The 19,139-nt window shown below is 47.9% G+C and overlaps 1 protein-coding gene across 4 annotated transcripts in view; it reads right to left on the bottom strand.

Moving 5' to 3' along the window:
• LOC125455801 (mitogen-activated protein kinase-binding protein 1) overlaps positions 1–19,139 on the bottom strand; it is a 169,999-nt gene that overhangs the window by 44,424 nt on the left and 106,436 nt on the right. For all 4 annotated transcript variants that reach the window (XM_059649300.1, XM_059649303.1, XM_059649301.1 and 1 more), the window contains exons 10-14: positions 16,096–16,242; positions 13,559–13,743; positions 11,956–12,047; positions 7,813–7,938; positions 6,716–6,786 (exon numbers count right to left, since the gene is read on the bottom strand). In XM_059649300.1, coding sequence (XP_059505283.1) covers positions 6,716–6,786; positions 7,813–7,938; positions 11,956–12,047; positions 13,559–13,743; positions 16,096–16,242 — 621 coding nt within the window. The remainder of the gene's footprint in view (positions 1–6,715; positions 6,787–7,812; positions 7,939–11,955; positions 12,048–13,558; positions 13,744–16,095; positions 16,243–19,139) is intronic.

Raw genomic sequence — 19,139 nt, 5'->3', positions numbered from 1 at the left:
AGAGGCTAGCAATAAATCGAAATTGATTTCACAAAAAAAAAAATAACCAAATGTAGAACACAGTTTGAAAGCTCTTAAACCACTCAGCAAAACAATGTGAGATATTAAGTCCTGCAGTTACTGGAGTCTAAGATAACGCAGTGTGGAGCTGGATGAACACAGCAGACCAGGCAGCATCAGAGCAGCAGGAAAGCTGACATTTCAGAATTTTTTTAAAGAAGGGTCCCGACCCGAAACGTCAGCTTTCCTGCCCCACTGATGCTGCCTGGCCTGTTGTGTTCATCCAGCTCCGCACTGTGTTATCTCAGAAAAACAATGCGTTCCCCAGGATCTTTACCTTTCAATAACTCAAATTCTCAGAAGCTACCCCCCTCCGTGTCAACTCTCTGGACTTGGATGAACTTGTGTCCCCAGTCCTTACCTGTCAACCCTGACGTCTTTTTACATGAATTCTCACAAAACCGAGAGCTTAGAGTTTCTCAGCTTTAAATATATTTGCTTCTGACTTGTCAGATCACCGCAAAAATCAATTCTCGGTTATTCTAAACCAAAAGTCAGCCAAACATTCAAATTTCACAAATCACAAAATTGGAACAATCTTCCATTAGCATGTTAGGGTGTCTAATGTCCCTTACTGTGTAATATATCCTGGACTTGATCACCGTTCTGAGGAGGAATCTCTGAAATTAATATCTTTGGAACCCTTCACAAAAAGCAACTGACACCCCTACGACATTAATTTGGAATCCAAACTATAACACGATGTCAACGCATAAATAAGTCGCGCACCTCTCATCCCAAGGAATACGCAGCAAAACAGGAGGCCCACAGAAATCTCACCAGGAAGGATCCAATCAGAGACTAACACGTTCCTGAGGATTCCCAGAAAGATCGACACACACTCAAATACTGACAAGGTCTCAGGCAGACTGCCTTCCCTCCCCTCTGGAGGGGTGTGCCAGCTGCCGAAAGGGAGCAATACAGTCCCTGGAGAAACTGTACACGAACAGAAGCAACTCTATCAATGTAAAATACAAGATTCGGGATAAGAGAATGATCCTGACAACGTGCCTATAACCACGCGCTGGTCACATTAGCTGGTTCCTTCAACTCTGGCCACTTGAGCAGCTAAGATTTCTATCACTCTACCACTGATCTCCTGGGCTAGCGCACTCCACTCCCCAAAGCCCTGGAGTGTGTCTATACCAATCGCTGCCTAAAGACATTTCGTCAAACCTAATTCTGATCCAGGGTTTGGTCATCTGCCCTCACAGTAACATTGGTTTACCCTGTACTTGGTCTTGAAATGGGGCTATATCCCTGAGCTGAGGCTGTGGTATAGTGGTAATGTCACCAAGCTAATGCCCTAGTATTCCAGGCGAATGTTTGAGCGACATGGGTTTAAATCCACACCATTACATTTGAATTGAATAAGAGCTTCTCTGAGTCACTGTCTGTTGCTGATTGAATTGGAAACCCATCAGGTTCACTTACAGCCCTCAGGGAGGGGCACTACCATCCTTACACAGTCTGGCCTACATGGGACTCCAGGCCATGTAAGCCAATCTTAAGATTACACTTCCTGCCCCTTCAGCTAGGATTATGTCACTTAATAACTAACTCCATCGAGGTTGGAAACAATGGAGCTGATTTTAACCCAAAAAGCAAAATGCCAACAGAGTAATCAGGTTTTTAAACTCAAATGAGGAGGACATTTAACACCAAACAGTGGGAAACAGACGGAACCACCTCAAAATGTATGAAGGAGATAGCCACAGACACCAACATTTTCTTATTTTAAAAGGAAAATGTAAGGCATTGTATTCCGATGCAAATCGATTGGTCAAACTACCAGGCTTAAAGCAAAACACACTTTATTCTCACACTCCAGTTAAAATAGAGACAAAATAAGAATAAAAATTTAGTTGAGCTGTAGTTCTATTGAAACACTTAACAAGACCATATATACATTAACAACCACCGATCAGCTGTTCCAATATAGACAAGTCCCATAAACACACCCTTGGCAAAGGCAAATTCAGTAAAACAGATTATCCCACAGGCCTCCAGTCCAGGAGGAATAATATCAAGAGAAAACGCAGAGACAGAGAGAGGAAACTCAAGCTTTGCTGCAGCTGGGAGTTATCATTAGCAGTTTACAAATCCCAACAACTACTGAAAATTAAACTCAAGTTGGATTGGTCATGGGAAGTGCAGGGTAACAGGGAAGAGGTAGGAGGATGCGTCTGGGTGAAATGCTGTTTGGAGGGGCAGTGTGAAGTGTTGGGCTGAATGGCCTGTTTCTATACTGGAGAGATTCTATGAATCTATGATAAAATCCTGGTTTTGTGGGTGCTTGAGCCCACCTATTGTTCCAAGTTTAAACAAACTCGAGGCCTCACAACTTGTTCACTTTATTGACTTGGATAAGAGAGCTTTCACCTCTGACTCATGTTCTCCTCATAAAAAAACGACAAAATAGACATCTTCAAACTATTGTATCATAGCAGTATCTAAAGTGCAGCAGTGCAATATTTCAGCCCTGTGATGGATTTGAGGTATGTCAGTATTACAGAAAGGTGTGTGGGGGTATTTCAGTGTTACAGCCAGGAGTGTGGGGTATTTTCAGTGTTACAGTGAGGGTTGTGGGGTATATCGGTGTTACAGTGAGGGTTGTGGGGTGTATCGGTGTTACAGTGAGGGTTGTGGGGTATATCGGTGTTACAGTGAGGGGTGTGGAGTATATCGGTGTTACAGCGAGGGGTGTGGGATATGTTGGGGTTACAGTGAGGGGGTGCGGGGTATATCGGTGTTACAGTGAGGGGTGTGGGGTATATCGGTGTTACAGCGAGGGGTGTGGGGTATATCGGTGTTACAGTGAGGGGTGTGGGGTATATCGGTGTTACAGTGAGGGGTGTGGGGTATATCGGTGTTACAATGAGGGGTGTGGGATATGTTGGGGTTACAGTGAGGGGTGTGGGGTATATCGGTGTTACAGTGAGGGGTGTGGGGTATATCGGTGTTACAGTGAGGGGTGTGGGATATGTTGGGGTTACAGTGAGGGGGTGTGGGGTATATCGGTGTTACAATGAGGGGTGTGGGATATGTTGGGGTTACAGTGAGGGGTGTGGGGTATATCGGTGTTACAGCGAGGGGTGTGGGGTATATCGGTGTTACAGTGAGGGGTGTGGGGTATATCGGTGTTACAGTGAGGGGTGTGGGGTATATCGGTGTTACAGTGAGGCGTGTGGGGTATATCGGTGCTACAGCGAGGGGTGTGGGGTATATCGGTGTTACAGTGAGGGGTGTGGGATATGTTGGGGTTACAGTGAGGGGGTGTGGGGTATATCGGTGTTACAGCGAGGGGTGTGGGATATATCGGTTTTACAGCGAGGGGTGTGGCGTATATTGGTGTTACAGCGAGCGGTTTGCTGTATATCGGTGTTAGAGCGAGGGGTGTGGGGTATATCGGTGTTACAGCGAGGGGTGTGGAGTATATCGGTGTTACAGTGAGGAGTGTGAGGTATATCGGTGTTACAGCGAGGGGTTGGGATATATCGGTGTTACAGCGAGGGGTTGGGATATATCGATGTGACAGCGAGGGGTGTGGGGTATATCGCTGTTACAGCGAGGGGTGTGGGATATGTTGGTGTTACAGTGAGGGGGTGTGGGGTATATCGGTGTTACAGTGACAGGTGTGGGGTATATCGGTGTTACAGTGAGGAGTGTGAGGTATATCGGTGCTACAGCGAGGGTTGTGGGATATATCGGTTTTACAGCGAGGGGTGTGGGATATATCGGTTTTACAGCGAGGGGTGTGGCGTATATTGGTGTTACAGCGAGCGGTTTGCTGTATATCGGTGTTACAGTGAGGGGTGTGGGGTATATCGGTGTTACAGTGAGGAGTGTGAGGTATATCGGTGCTACAGCGAGGGGTTGGGATATATCGATGTGACAGCGAGGGGTGTGGGGTATATCGGTGTGACAGCGAGGGGTGTGGGGTATATCGGTGTTACAGCGAGGGGTGTGGGATATGTTGGTGTTACAGTGAGGGGGTGTGGGGTATATCGGTTTTACAGCGAGGGGTGTGGGGTATATTGGTGTTGCAGCGAGCGGTTTGCTGTATATCGGTGTTACAGTGAGGTGTGTGGGGTATATTGGTGTTACAGCGAGGAGTGTGGGGTACATCGGTGTTACAGTGACGGGTGTGGGGTATATCGGTGTTACAGCGAGGGGTGTGGGATATGTTGGTGTTACAGTGAGGGGGTGTGGGGTATATCGGTTTTACAGCGAGGGGTGTGGGGTATATTGGTGTTACAGCGAGCGGTTTGCTGTATATCGGTGTTACAGTGAGGTGTGTGGGGTATATTGGTGTTACAGCGAGGAGTGTGGGGTACATCGGTGTTACAGTGACGGGTGTGGGGTATATCGGTGTTACAGCGAGGGGTGTGGGGTATATCGGTGTTACAGCGAGGAGTGTGGGGTACATCGGTGTTACAGTGACGGGTGTGGGGTATATCGGTGTTACAGTGACGGGTGTGGGGTATATCGGTGTTACAGTGGGGGGTGTGAGGTATATCGGTGTTACAGTGGGGGGTGTGGGGTATATCGGTGTTACAGTGGGGGGTGTGGGGTATATCAGTGTTACAGTGGGGGGTGTGGGGTATATCAGTGTTACAGTGGGGGGTGTGGGGTATATCGGTGTTACAGTGAGGGGTGTGGGATATGTCAGTGTTACAGTGAGGGGTGTGGGCTATATCGGTGTTACAGTGAGGGGTGTGGGGTATATTGGTGTTACAGCGAGGGGTGTGGGGTATATCGGTGTTACAGTGAGGGGTGTGGGGTATATCAGAGTTACAGCGAGGGGTGTGGGGTATATCGGTGTTACAGTGAGGGGTGTGGGGTATATCGGTGTTACAGTGAGGGGTGTGGGGTATATCGGTGTTACAGTGATGGATGTGGGGTATATCGATGTTCAGTGAGGGGTGTGGGGTATATCGGTGTTACAGCGAGGGGTGTGGGGTATATTGGTGCTACAGGGAGGTGTGTGGGGTATATCGGTGTTACAGCGAGGGGTGTGGGGTATATCAGTGTTACAGTGAGGGGTGTGGGGTATATCGGTGTTACAGTGAGGGGGTGGGGTATATCGGTGTTACAGTGAGGGGTGTGGGATATGTCGGTGTTACAGCGAGGGGTGTGGGGTATATCGGTGTTACAGTGAGGGGGTGTGGGGTATATCGGTGTTACATTGAGGGGGTGTGGGGTATATCGGTGTTACGGCGAGGGGTGTGGGGTATATCGGTGTTACAGCGAGGAGTGTGGGGTATATCGGTGTTGTGATGTCCAGGCAATCTAATAAATTCCAATCAAGCAAACAGAACTTTTACTGCATTGATCCAGTAGATATATGAATTTATACACTGTGTCCATAGACTGCAGACTAAGCTGTTGCTTTCCAGCACTCTCAGGGCCTGTCTGATGTGGAATTTGAATGTAGATAAGGTGCTTTGTCTCCCTCTATTGCTGCATCACCAAAGACTGCACACAAAGCACAACTGTACCCAGGATCTGATTGCTTGACGTCAATCATGAAAGTCCAGGAACAACTGGCGTGGCTTGAGAGTCAGTTCAGGAGTCGTGCACTAACTGGGTCACTCACGCTTTCCAAATTACTGCTGAAGCCATCGACACTCGCAGTCTGAGCAACACCAGTTTAACGGAGCGATGGGCAGCCAGCAGAAAGTGGGGGAGTGCTGGCTGAACTCTGAACACAAACTGACGAAGGTGTTCCTTACTCAAAAGGTTAGTGCGCATGGCTCTATGGTTGATCTATGGCAACACACCAGAGCCAATGCAGTGCCCAGCAGTATTTACTCACGTGTCGATTCAGCCTCATTTGCTGAAGGCTTGGGAATGTTCTGTATAGCCCCACAAACAACCTTTGCAGCCAACAAAAGAGACCTTCGTCACAACAGCTCGAGATGTCACCAAACTCAATTCAATCAATGTTTTTCACAATTCAATCCTTCCTGAGAAGTCATAACTTTTTACTTTCACCCATACTTTGGTATACTAAGATTCAACTAAGTCAACTGAAGAGACATACTTTGCAGATTTTTTTTTCCACTCCCGGGTGTCCGTTATCCTATATGTAACCCATCTGAGCCCCTCGATTAGATTCCAGTCTGTAACTCACTCCCGGGTATCCGTTATTCTATACATAAACCATCTGAACCCCTCGATTAGATTCCAGTCTGTAACTCACTCCCGGGTATCCGTTATTCTATACATAAACCATCCGAGACCCTCAATTAGATTCCAGTCTGTAACGCACTCACAGGTATCTGTTATTCTATACATAAACCATCTGAGCCCCTCGATTAGATTCCAGTCTGTAACTCACTCCCGGGTATCCGTTATTCTATGTATAAACCATCTGAGCCCCTCGATTAGATTCCAGTCTGTAACTCACTCCCGGGTATCCGTTATTCTATATATAAACCATCTGAGCCCCTCGATTAGATTCCAGTCTGTAACTCACTCCTGGGTATCCGTTATTCTATACGTAACCCATCTGAGCCCCTCGATTAGATTCCAGTCTGTAACTCACTCCCGGGTATCCGTTATTCTATACGTAACCCATCTGAGCCCCTCGATTAGATTCTAGTCTGTAACTCACTGCCATGGAATATATATTAGTGTCAGAGTCCATTACCTTCTGAGCTGTCCGGAAGTAAACGCTCTTATCTGCCCCGCATGTGATCATCCTGACGCTCCCCCCGTTTGCTGTGAAAGGAGAAAGGAAGGCGACTGATTGCCATGGTAATTCAGGGTGGGCAATGGGCTTTATACTAACGTTCCCGGTTTCACTGAACAGGAAGCAGAGCGTCCCAGGGATCTGACACAACGGCCAACAGTCAGGTCACCACGCCGTGGCTCGCATTCTGGCTGGCGGCCCACGTGGAGGACGGGCACTGCCATGTCGCTTCTGCCATGCCCAAGTGTGGCACCACGGGCACTGCTGGGAACCCACAGCGAGAAACAGGTGCCCCGGTGCATTCAGATCGGGAACTTCAGACCCTCCATGAAAGTTGGGCACTTCCCCCTGCGTACAGACCCCTCATTGGCACCTAGTCCTGTGTAGCCCACACGCGTCGCAGAGGCAGGCACAGGGCACACTGCGAACCGAAGCGCAGAACTTGCATTTACATGGTGCCTTTCGCAGCCTTGTCATGCGTAAATTGGCTGCCTCGCTTTCAAGCATCACTGAATGGCCGCGGATGTCAGCTGGTTGTGAAAGGCGCTACACACAAATGCTAGTCCTTGCCTCTTCACTTTTATACGCAGCGTGTCCAGTCCCAGCCACTGAGACGCACGCGGGCTACACAGGCTCAAACTCAAACACACACACACACACACACACACACACACACTCTCACACTCAAACACACACAACCAAACACACACACACACACACACACACACACACACACACACACACACACACACACACACACACACAGAGAGTCTCACACTCATACACAATACTGGAACACAGACACAGAAATACATACATAGACACACACACAATACTCTCACACACACAAACACACACACAGTCTCACACTCATACACAATACTGGAACACACACAGACACAGAAATACATACATAGACACACACACAATACTCTCACACACACAAACACACACACAAACAAACAGGCGTGTGCGCGCGCGCACACACACACACACACACACACACACACACACACACACACACACACACACACACACACACACACACAAAGTACCTGTAAACTTGACAGCAGTGATGGAGGAAGAATGCTCATCCAGGGTTTGGAGCAAACTGTAATCATTCTCTGCATCTAACACATGGATCAGGCGGTCTCGGCTGGCAGATGCTAGCAACTTCATACCTAGTGATGGACGGGGGAAGCATTAAAATAATAATCAGCTACAAGCAAAGGGAAAACGTCCGACAACAACAGTGTGCACCTAAATTATTATTTGGTAGATTATTATTATTTGAGCATTGTTGAAAAATGATACATTTTTGTCAACGCACACATCAGGACCATTTCGCAAGAATACCAATACAAAGGAGAACACATATTACAAAGTATGAAAAGAGAGTGGAGAATGCACCGGATAGATGATGACAGACAGTCGACTGCCAAGTTTTATTTTAAATTTAAACTAGACAGCCAGTTTAAGATTGCTACTTAGGATTGTAGCATGCTGCACCTCAGCAGTACATACACTAATATGCAAGTCTCTGTGCTTTTTAGAAAGAAAGAACAAGTACACGCGCAGTGCCTGTTTCGACCTAACAAAACAAGGAACAGCCATTCTCTGATATATTGCTCAGGCCCATGCCTTGACCGCTCAGAGTCAACCTGCCTGGCTTAAATTGACAACTTTGTAAACGAATGCACCTTGTGCTCATCATTAGCTACCATCTTCCCATACAGAATGGTCCTGGCCCTATGTGATTCAGGTAGCTTAGGCTACAGGGGAAAACCATCTGATCTCCACCAGCCTGGGAGTTCCCTTTGTTCTCTGCAATCAAAGCCACAGTAAGCCTGAAAAGAAAAGATTATTTCTCCTCCAGAAGTCACTGGAAGCTATGACTTTAAGTGGTAAGTCAAAGCATTATATAGGTGAAGCAGTCAGCCTGTTCCCCCTGAAAATTGGTGAAACCATCCGGAGAAGGAAGACTGAGAAGCAGTGTTCTCATCAGTACAGAACCGTCTCAGCAGATTCTCTCAACAGTGACCACAACCTGGTTTCCCAGTTTTCCCTCAGTCCATAACAGCCATGCTATCTTTCCTATCTGTCTGCATATGTGTGTGTGTGTGTGTGTGTGTGTGTGTGTGTGTGTAAGAGGGAGCGAATGAGGGCTTAGAGTTTAACGAGCAGAGATATGTGCCGACAATTCATACCTATTTACCTGCAGTTACAGGTTATTTACTCGTAGTAAACAGTTATTCTTGTTAAGTAGAAAAACCCATTCTGCCCTTCCTGTCAACCTAGGTCTAAAAGATTGCAACATTGGGGAATTTTGCGTACTTCTTTTAAAAATAAAATCCGCAACTTTTGCACTGACTCTGGGAATAGGGGACTTTGATTTCCAACATGCCGCTCCAGTGAGCTGTGATAACTAGGAGCATTACTGGAAAAAGTCACTTAGAAATATTGGACAGGCATTCAAAACCCTAGCCAAAGAATTTGGTTTTAAGTTCTGCTTTAAAGGAGAGGGAGCCAGAGATGGAGAGTCAAGAGCCAAGTGCTTAGGCTTCTGAAGGCTTGGCCGATAATGGCACTGTGATGAAAAATTAGGAATCCATCGTAGGCCTGAACTGGAGGAGTACAAGAAGCTCAAAGTGACGTAGAGCTGAAGGAGGTCACAGACCGAGGGAGGGCCCAGGCTACAGAAGGATTTGAACACAAGAAGACAAAGTGTAACGTTGACCCTGATCAGGGGCTAATGTAATGTTGTCAATCTGTGGGCAAGCTAGGTACGGGTATGCCTGATGAAAAGGAGCAGCGGACTGCGAATGAGCTTAAATGTACGGGGCAGCTGTTTGAGATCAGAATCAAATGTAAAATACACAGAGGCCGTGGGGAGCCCTAGTTATGGACGACAAGGCTGTTGTCAAAGCGATGTAGAACAACTGGAATCTGCTTTCCTGGGACTGGATCATCGCCTCAAATCCCTATTCACTGCAACTTATACAATGCAATGTGTTCTTCGAGGGGCAAATTGCGGGGCTGTTATCTTCTCACGGAACTTCGCCAGTAGCCAGCAGAGTGGGAAAATAGGCTTACCTCTACTGAAACCCAGCCATTATCAGCATTTGCAGCTTGGTCTGGTTCTACTTCAGTTCAGCTAATAATGACCCAGGAGAGGGTTACAAAGCCGCTCTAGCCGTTAACTCACCATTATACCACGCCACCCACCCACCCCCACTCCCCCACCCCCACCGACTGACTACGCCTCCCCTTACACCCCACACAAACCCTTGACTGCCATTTTCCACCTGTCAGCACCCTGCGAATGCCACCCACCACCACCCCCCAACATGCACGCCCCTAGGACCTGACACAACGCTCCCACAACCAACACAATCTTGGCAGTCCGCCACCTTGTCCTGGCCCCCACAACTGCCCTCTTGCAGACCCACAATTCCACATCTTGCCCATTAAGGACTAACCCCCACAACCATTTTACCCCCAAACTCTGCCCAAAACCTGAACGCAAAAACCTCCCACTCCTGCCGCTAGAACAGGGCCTACCATCTTGACGATGCCCCCTTACCACCATGAACCCTGAACTGACCAAAGCAGTCCATCGCTTACTCGGTGCTCTGCAGCCTGCCCACCTAAACCCTTCACCAACCTGCGCTCTCACCCCTCACCTTATGGGCTTCGACAGCCACACTGTCAAAGTGTCTGGCCGCAAGGTATCTCAAAATAAATCTTCGAACGGCAGGTGATTGCTGCAGAAGGGGGAAATGCGTTGACTTCCCTCAACAGTGCTGCATGACGGAATGGGGAGCTGATTGATTTCATAAATGTTATATACTTGCAAAGCAGTGAGGGTCGGAATTCCAAGCTGGAAACGGTAAGCCACGGCAACCCAGAGAAATCTAGGAATGGAGTGACAATCTGTCTGAATATCTAGACCAGTGAATCTGTTCCCACAGATTTACAAGGATGTCGCCAGGGTTGGAGGGTTTGAGCTGCTCGGACAGGCTGAATAGACTGGGGCTGTTTTCCCTGGAGCATCGGAGGCTCAGGGGTGACCTTATAGAGGTTTATCAAATCATGAGGGGCATGGATAGGGTGAATAGTCAAGGCCTTTTCCCCAGGGTGGGGGGGAGTGTCCAAAACTAGAGGGCGCAGGTTTAATGTGAGAGGGGAACGATTTAAAAGGGACCTGAGGGGCAACTTTTTCACACAGAGGGTGTATGGAATGAGCTGCCCGAGGAAGTGATGGAGGCTGGTACAATTACTACGTTTAAAAGGCATCTGGATGTGTGTGTGAACAGGAAAGGTTGAGAGGGACACAGGCCAAATGCTGGGAAATTGGGCTGGATTAATTCAGGATAACTGGTCGGTATGGACGAGTTGGGCTGAACGGTCTGTTTCCGTGCTGTATGTGAAAATGACCACTGAACTTGGGATCTACCTCTACGGCGTGAATGAGTCATGGGTTATTTAAAGGTAACTTAGATATTAGTTTTGGTGATACAGAACAGAGCTGTCCAACATAGCAGCCAGAAGCCAAACTCTGTCATTCAGATGTGACGAGCAGCGTGCCTGATGGGTGAACAAAAAAAGTGAGTGCCAGCTAAAGTCATTGGGAGCATGACTCCCCATGTGTGCATGGTCCATGCTGGTGAGCTTTTCATATCTGTTGGTATAATGGAAATCTGAGTGTGTTCTTTGATCACTGCAAATGCTTTCTCTCTTAGCTACTGAATTCCTTAAGGAAATACTCACACACACGCACACGCTCACGCACACAGACACACACACACACACAACACACACACACGCACAGACACACACACACACACGCGCGTGCACACATAAAACACACACACACAACACACACACACACACACACACGCAGACACAGACACACACATGCACACACACACACGCAGACACAGACACAGACACACACGCACGCACACACACACACACACACACACACACACACAGTATGTTTCCCTGTACTTACGCGCATGTATGTAAATTAGAACGATACTGAATTTGTCCTGACTTATCAGCAAAAAGAAATCCGAAGCAATCTCATAAAGGTGCCCCACCCCCTTTAAAGGGCATAAACAACGATTTCTAACAAAATAGGTGCTCATGTTTGAAACATGGCAGGACTTGGACAAATCCTATTAACATGTTCTTACCAGTCTCTGGTTTGGAGTATTCGAGACACAGGATCTCCGAATCATGGGCTTCTACTTGAAGGAGCTCTCTCAGGAACTGGAGATCATGGACCCTGACAGACACAATGCAACACAAGTATATCAGTCAATTTCAGGCTGCACCATAGAGCCAGCATAGGGCCGATGAATAATTAGGTGCAGACAACTGAGATAGTCATCCATTATCTGTCCTATGTCTATGTTGTTTATGCTACCACCGAATGCTTGGGTAAAAAAAAGTTGAGATTCCTGCCCTTATCCTTAAATCCCAGTTTGTCTGTTGTCCCTCCTCGTCCCTTACCTGTCAGACCACTGGAGCAGAGGCAGGCCATTCAGCCCATTGAGTCTGCTCCAGCATTCAGTGACATTCAAGGCTGACCTGATAACCCTGAACTCCACTTTCCTGACTCTTCCCCTGCCCCTCGCCCTCACCTACTTGGTTCTTCTGACACCACGGTGTGCCCACTGGATGTCGTACTTTCAAACTAAGTCCCTGCATCCTCTTTGGAACTCACCCCCTCCAAATGACCCTGCTTCTCTCTCTTCACCTGGGACCCTCTTCAGAACCCAGTTCTTTGACCAACGTTCTGGTCACTTGTTCTCCTCCCACCTAGCCCAACTTTGCTACCACCTCCTCACAGCTGGCTGTTTCTCCTACTCAAAAGGCACCCTGTGTCATGGCATTGTTCAGGCCCCTTGAAGGATGATGGGAATTTTCAGAGGGCTGCAGCCACAAGACATCGCTGCCTTTCTTCTCAAAGCATTAACCTGACATGCCCCTTATGCCTACTGAAAAGATTCCCCTTGCAAAGCCCTTTAGGATGCCCAATGGCTGAGAAAACCGCTACACAAATACAATTATCTACTTCCACCTCACTAATTCCCAGGATCTATAAATCACAAAACTCTTCCCTTTGAATTCTTCATTTTGAAATTCAAACTTGGCGTCAACCAATTGCTGCTCATTGGCACTTTGTGTTATAAATGTGGGCTATGGCACGGCTCAATTTTACGTTCAGTTTGAAGGAGAGGAGAGTGGGTCTAAGACTTGCATTTTAAACTTAAATAACTGATTGGAAAATAGCCGGTGTAACTCCTTTATTCAAATTTGAGGGCATGGAGCTAGTTAAAATGAAATGGAAAATTAGCTGAAGGAATAGGTTAAAAAGCAGACCTTTAAGAATAGATACATTCCAACAAGACAGTAAAAGTCCAAGAGGAGGACCCACCATCCTTGGATAACTAAAAAAAAATGAAAGGAAATATCAAACTGAAAAGAGAAAGCATATAACTATGCAGAGGTCCCAGGCTAATGTTGTGGAGATATAATACAAAATCCTCTGTGGCACCTGGTGGAATGTAAGATTAATTGTTCCATTGTGGAATTGGAAATACTTGTCTCAGTCACAGCAACTAGGAAGCCACAATAGATCATTGTAAACCCACATGCACGCACACAGACGCATACACATGAACACGCGCATGCGCGCACACGCACACACACACAGACACACACAAACACACACACACACACCTACACACAGACACACACAATACTGGTCTGGCTCAGATCGGTGGGACACACCTCAAAGTCCCAGCCCGGTCTCCGGATGCCATATGTTGTCCGTCAGGGCTCACACACAGCGTTCTGATTCCAGTCTTCACCTCGGCAGCCTGGCCATCCGGTTTGTCGGAGCCTCCCGCCAAACTGTTCTCCACATCCAGCAGTGTCGACGTATTGCAGTCCATGTAGAGAATCTTCAGCAAATCCTGGAACAAGAAAATCACCATGAGCTCAGGCGCCACCTTCGCTTTGTGTCTAAACGCGTTAGTCTGCAAGCATCTGAGCATTTTGCCAATGGAAGTGCGGAAGGTGCAAAAGTGAGAAGGTGAAAGAGAGGCTTGCACTGATATAGCACCCATCATAACTTCAGGATATCCCAAAAGTAGTTTTGCAGCCAATTAAGAATTTCCAAATCGTAGTCACCTTTGCAGTACGAGAAACTTGACAGAGCAAGAACTTACAATTAGCACTCTAACAGTGTCCCAATGATCTATGAGACTGGTGTTGGATAGGTTTGGAACAGTAGGGAGACAGCGACTTTTCTTGCCTTTACGTGGGATTCTCTCAGAAATGTTTGGAGGGATACGGGCCAAGCGCAGGCAGGTGGGACTGGTTCAGGTTGGGATCACGATCAGCATGGACAGGTTGGACCGATGTGCTGTATGACTCGACAGCCTTCCTCGAGCTGCAGTAGGAGTCATCATCTGGAGTGAGTGGTGGATCCAGATCAGGCTGGAGCGCAATATGGCCAGTCTATATCTGGATGGGAGCGGGACGTTTAAATCACGGAAAGGGAACAAATCGGATCCCCCGTACGTAGTCCGCTATTTACGACCGCAGCCAGCCACCCCGGTTCCACCTTATCTAACAAAGATCTTAGTTCTCCAACCAACCTCATGCCTCTATGTTTGTCGGGGGAAGGCAGCTCCAGAGTTTCTGCCACCTTTTGTGCCCTCCAGCACATGTGCATACACACACACGTGCACACACACACACACACACACATGCACACACGCACATGCACACACATATACACACGTGCACACACACACATGCATACACGCGCACGTGCACACACGCGCACGTGGGCGCGCACACGCATGCGGGCGCGCACACACATGCGGGCGCGCACACACACGCGGGCGCGCACACACACACACACGTCTCTCCAACGTCACTCTCTCTCTCTCTCTCTCTCTCTCACACACACTTTAAGGCTATACCCTGCCGTTGTGAACCCTCCGAACGAGATCAGGGATCTGAAGTGGAATTAAAGGGAGACAGGGTGGTGTGGGGACTGCCAGCGATGCAAAGCGAGGCCAAAGAGCTTTGAGGAAATTAAATTGGCCGCCAAATATCGGGCCCATTTGAGTCCAGTCCGTGCATTTAGCACTTGAAGGAGATTGAGTTTGGAGGCACAGTAGCCTCGCGACCATCGGACTGGGTAATGAATCCAAACAGCGGGAGATCAGACCCCAACATTGTTGAAAAACCTCTCTTTTCTTTATTTTTAACGCTTCTCCCTTTATGTTCTATGTGTTGGCCTATTTTTCCGTGCTTTGAGATGGCACCAGAGAGTGGAGGCACTCTATGACACTCTTCGCGATATCCTGTAGCAAAATGCACGTGACAATAGGTAGAGAGACTGAACATGCACAACACAAATCGCTGCACCTGTTTCCATAAACGTGTGAGCTAGCAGCAGGCAGGAGATGAAGGATTGGTGGGTGGGGGTGGGGCATGGTGTGTGTGTCTCTGTGTGCGTGTGTCTGTGTGCGTGTGTGTCTGTATGCGTGTGTGTCTGTGCGTGTGTATTTGCGTGTGTATCTGTATGTGCGTGTGTCTGTGAGCGTGTGTGTCTCTGTGCGTGTGTGTCTGCGTGCATGTGTGTCTGCGTGTGTGTGTGTCTGTGCGTGTCTCTGTGCATGTGTGTCTGTGTGCGTGTGCGTGTGTGTGTCTGTGTGTATCTGTATGTGTGTGTGTCTGTGTGTGTGTGCGCGTGTGTGTGTCTCTGTGTGTGTGCGCGTGTATCTGTGTGTGTGTGTGCCTGTGTATCTGTGTGTGTGTGTGCCTGTGTATCTGTATGTGTGTGTTTGCGTGTGTGTGTCTCTCTGTGTGTCTGTGTGGGTGTGTGTGTGTCTGTGCGTGTGTGCGTGTGTATCTGTGTGCCTGTGCGTGTGTGTGCGTGTGTCTGTGTGTATGTCCGTGTGCGTGTGTCTTTGTGCGCATGTCTGTTTGTGTGTGTATGTGTGTGTGTCTGTGTGCGCATGTGTGTGTGTGTCTGTGTGTCCCTGTGTGTGTCTGTGTGCGTGTGTGTGTCTTTGCGTGCGTGTCTGTGTGCGTGCGTGTGTATCTGTGTGTATTTTTGTGTGTGTCTCTGTGTATGTCCGTGTGCGTGTCTTTGTGCGTGTGTCTGTTTGTTTGTGTGTGTGTGTATGTGTGTGCGCGTGCGTGCGTGCGTGTCTGAGTGTGTGTGTGCGTGTATCTGTGTGGATGTGCATGTGTGTGTGCCTGGTCTCGGTCACCCGAATCTGACGGGGATCCAGTTGCTCACTTACATTGCTGACCATGTTACGATGCAGCGAGGTCCCGTGGGTGCTGGACACCTCCGTGTTCCAGAGACGGACGGTGTTGTCAGACGAGCAGGTGATGAAGGAGCCTGGAGGGAGGCACGCTCGATTGCTGTCCTCCACTTCCGGGTAGACCTGTCAGAGACAACCGTACAACCTCAGCTCCGTTCGGAAGCGGCCGTTTGAAAATTGCAGCACGCTATTGACAACAAAAAAAAATGAAAAGGCCTTCGCTCGTGGAGCTCGTATTGATTAAGACCGCTCTCACACGAGTACCGCATCCCAGCAAGTTGTTCATTCCTGCTCATGGTGTGACACAAATTGCAAAACGTCAAAAAAAACATGGCTTAACAGGGAGGTCAGATGCAAAAAAAAGGCAGACAAATTGTCAAAAAAAAGACCTGAGGACCGGGAACAGCTTAAAAGTTAGCAATGGAGGCCCGAGGGGTTGATTGAGAAAACGGGGAAGAAGAGCATGACTTTTAGCTCGTGGGGAACATAAGAACCGACTCTAAGAGTTGCTAAACGTACATAAAGAGAAATAGATTGGCCAAAACAGTGTGGGTCCCTTACAGTCAGAAATGGGGGGAACTTATAATGGGGAGCAAAGAAATGGCCTGTGGGCTACACTCACACTTCACACCTGTCTTCGCAAAGACAGACATGCATAATGTACCAAGAACGCTGGGGAACACAGGGGAGGAGCTGAAGGAAATCTCTATTGGTGGAGAAATGGTGTTGGGGAACTGATGGCGGGGAGGTGGGGGCATACTTAGAAATCCTTGGGTCTCGTTAACCTACATCCCAGAGTACTTAAGGAAGTAGCCCTAGAAATAACGGATGCATTGGCGGTCACTTCCCAAGATTTTACAGACTCTGGAGCGTTTTCTACAGCTGGGAGGGTGGTTAATGTAACCCCGCTATTTAAAAAAGGAAGTAGAGAGAAAACAGGAAATTGTAGATCAGCGAGTCTGACAGCGGTAGTGGGGAATTTGGTAGAGTTTATTATCAAGGATTTTTACAGGAGAGTATTTCAAAAACAGTGCTAGTATCAGAGAAACAGCCAACACGGTTGTATCTAGTAGAGGTGATCTCGGGGGAGCCAACAGATGTGATTTACTTGGGCTTTCATAAAGAGATCAATGTGTAAAATCAAAGCTGATGGAATTGCGGGTAGTGTATTGAGACGGACAGAAAATTGGTTCGCAGACAGGAAAGAAAGAATGGGAAGAACTGGATCTTTTTCGGAATGGCAGACAGTAACTAGCGGGCTACTGCAGGGATCGGTACTAGGTCCCCAGCTATTCACGTATATGTTAATAATTTAGATGAGGGAACTAAATGTAATATCTCAAAATTTGCAGATGGCACAAAGCTGGGTGGGAGGGTTGCTGTGAGGGGGATACAGAGATCTCGCAGCATGATTGGGACAGATCGAGTGAGCGGGCAAATGCACGGCAGACGCAGTATAATGTGAGGTTATCCACTTTGGTAACAAAATTGGGAAGGTAATTAAATGAATGATGATAAATTAAGGGAGGGGAATGTTCATCAAGATTCGGGTGTCCTTGTGCACCAGTTGCTGAAGGTAAGCATGCAAGGTGCAGCAGACGGTAAAAAAGGCAAACGATGTATTGACCTTCGTAGCAAGCGGATTCAAATACAGGAACAAGGATGTCTTGCTGCAATTACACACAGGAAACTGGTGAGCCCACACCTGGAATATTGCGTGCAGTTTTGGTCTCCCCTGAGGAAGGATGTTCTTGCTCTCAAGGGAGCACAGTGCAAGTTCACCATATTGATTTCTGGGATGGCAGGGCAGACATATGAGAGACTGACTCAGTTAGGATTGTATTCACTGGAGTTTCGAAGAATGGGAAGAGATCTGATAGAAACCTATAAAATTCTCAGAGGACTGGACAGGTTTAAATGCACAAAGGATGTTCCTGATACTGTGGGAGCCCAGAACCTGACATCACAGTCTAAGGATAAGGGGTAAACCTTTTAGGTCTGAGACGAGAAATTTCTTCACCCAGAAGGAGGTGAGCCTGTGACATTCATGACTATAGAAAGCGGTTGACACCAAAACATTATGTTTTGAAGAAGGAGGTAGATATAGCTCTTATGGCTAAAGAGAGCACGGCAGTGAGCTCAATGATCAGCCAAGGTCATATTCAACAGCAGGAGAGTCTCGAGGAGTCGAATAGCCTGCCCCTAGTTCGCACAAGTTTAACATCTTCCATTCCATCGATATTTTCTAACCAATCTGTTCAGTGAGTGGAGCAGGTGGGACTTGAACCTGGGCCGCCCAGCTCAGAGGTCAGAGCACTACCACTGTACCACAAAGACCTTCTGTTCCAATTGATACAGCATTGGTGGCCCAATCTCTTGCACCCACGACCGCTCAACTGACATCCTATTCCCAATGTTTTTCTCAGCCATCTCTTCCAGTTGTGGAACACACAGTCAACAGAAGCAACGTGCGTGATTGGGATTTGGAGTCAGGATGGTCCATGTTTTATGGAGAGGAAGAGTTTTTACCTTGTTCCTTAAGTAAGGCCTGGGCGTCACAGGCAAGACCTGTGTTTACTGCTCATCCCCCTTGAACTGAACAGCTTCCTCAGCCATTTCAGAGGGTAGGTAAGAGTCAGCTGTAGGCTTGAAGTCATGTTTAGCCTAGGATGACAAGTCTTTCTCCACCAAAGGGCACCATGGCCCACATGAGATCTCATAAATAAATAAACAAATAATGGCTTCATTGCACTTTTACTGAGACTAGCTTTCAACTCCAGGTACTGTTAGTTGACTTTAAATTCAACCCATTGCCGCACTGGTATCTGAACTCGTGCCTCAGGGCATTTCTTGGGTCTAACCAGATCGGTAATATGGCGTCGTGGCCACTCAACCATTGTTTCCCCAGCGAGAGATGGCCAGTTTCTAGTGGGGGAGAGCTATTCTCGATCCAAGCAGTGACATGTCGCACCAAGATGGAGTCACCGGGTGCAAGTGCTCGTGCCCATCATCTTCCTGCC

The sequence above is a fragment of the Stegostoma tigrinum genome, chromosome 10, assembly GCF_030684315.1.
Source record: "Stegostoma tigrinum isolate sSteTig4 chromosome 10, sSteTig4.hap1, whole genome shotgun sequence".
NCBI classification, from domain to species: Eukaryota; Metazoa; Chordata; class Chondrichthyes; order Orectolobiformes; family Stegostomatidae; genus Stegostoma; species Stegostoma tigrinum.
The sequence above is the reverse complement of the archived record's forward strand: the minus strand, read 5'-3'. Positions and strand labels throughout refer to the sequence as shown.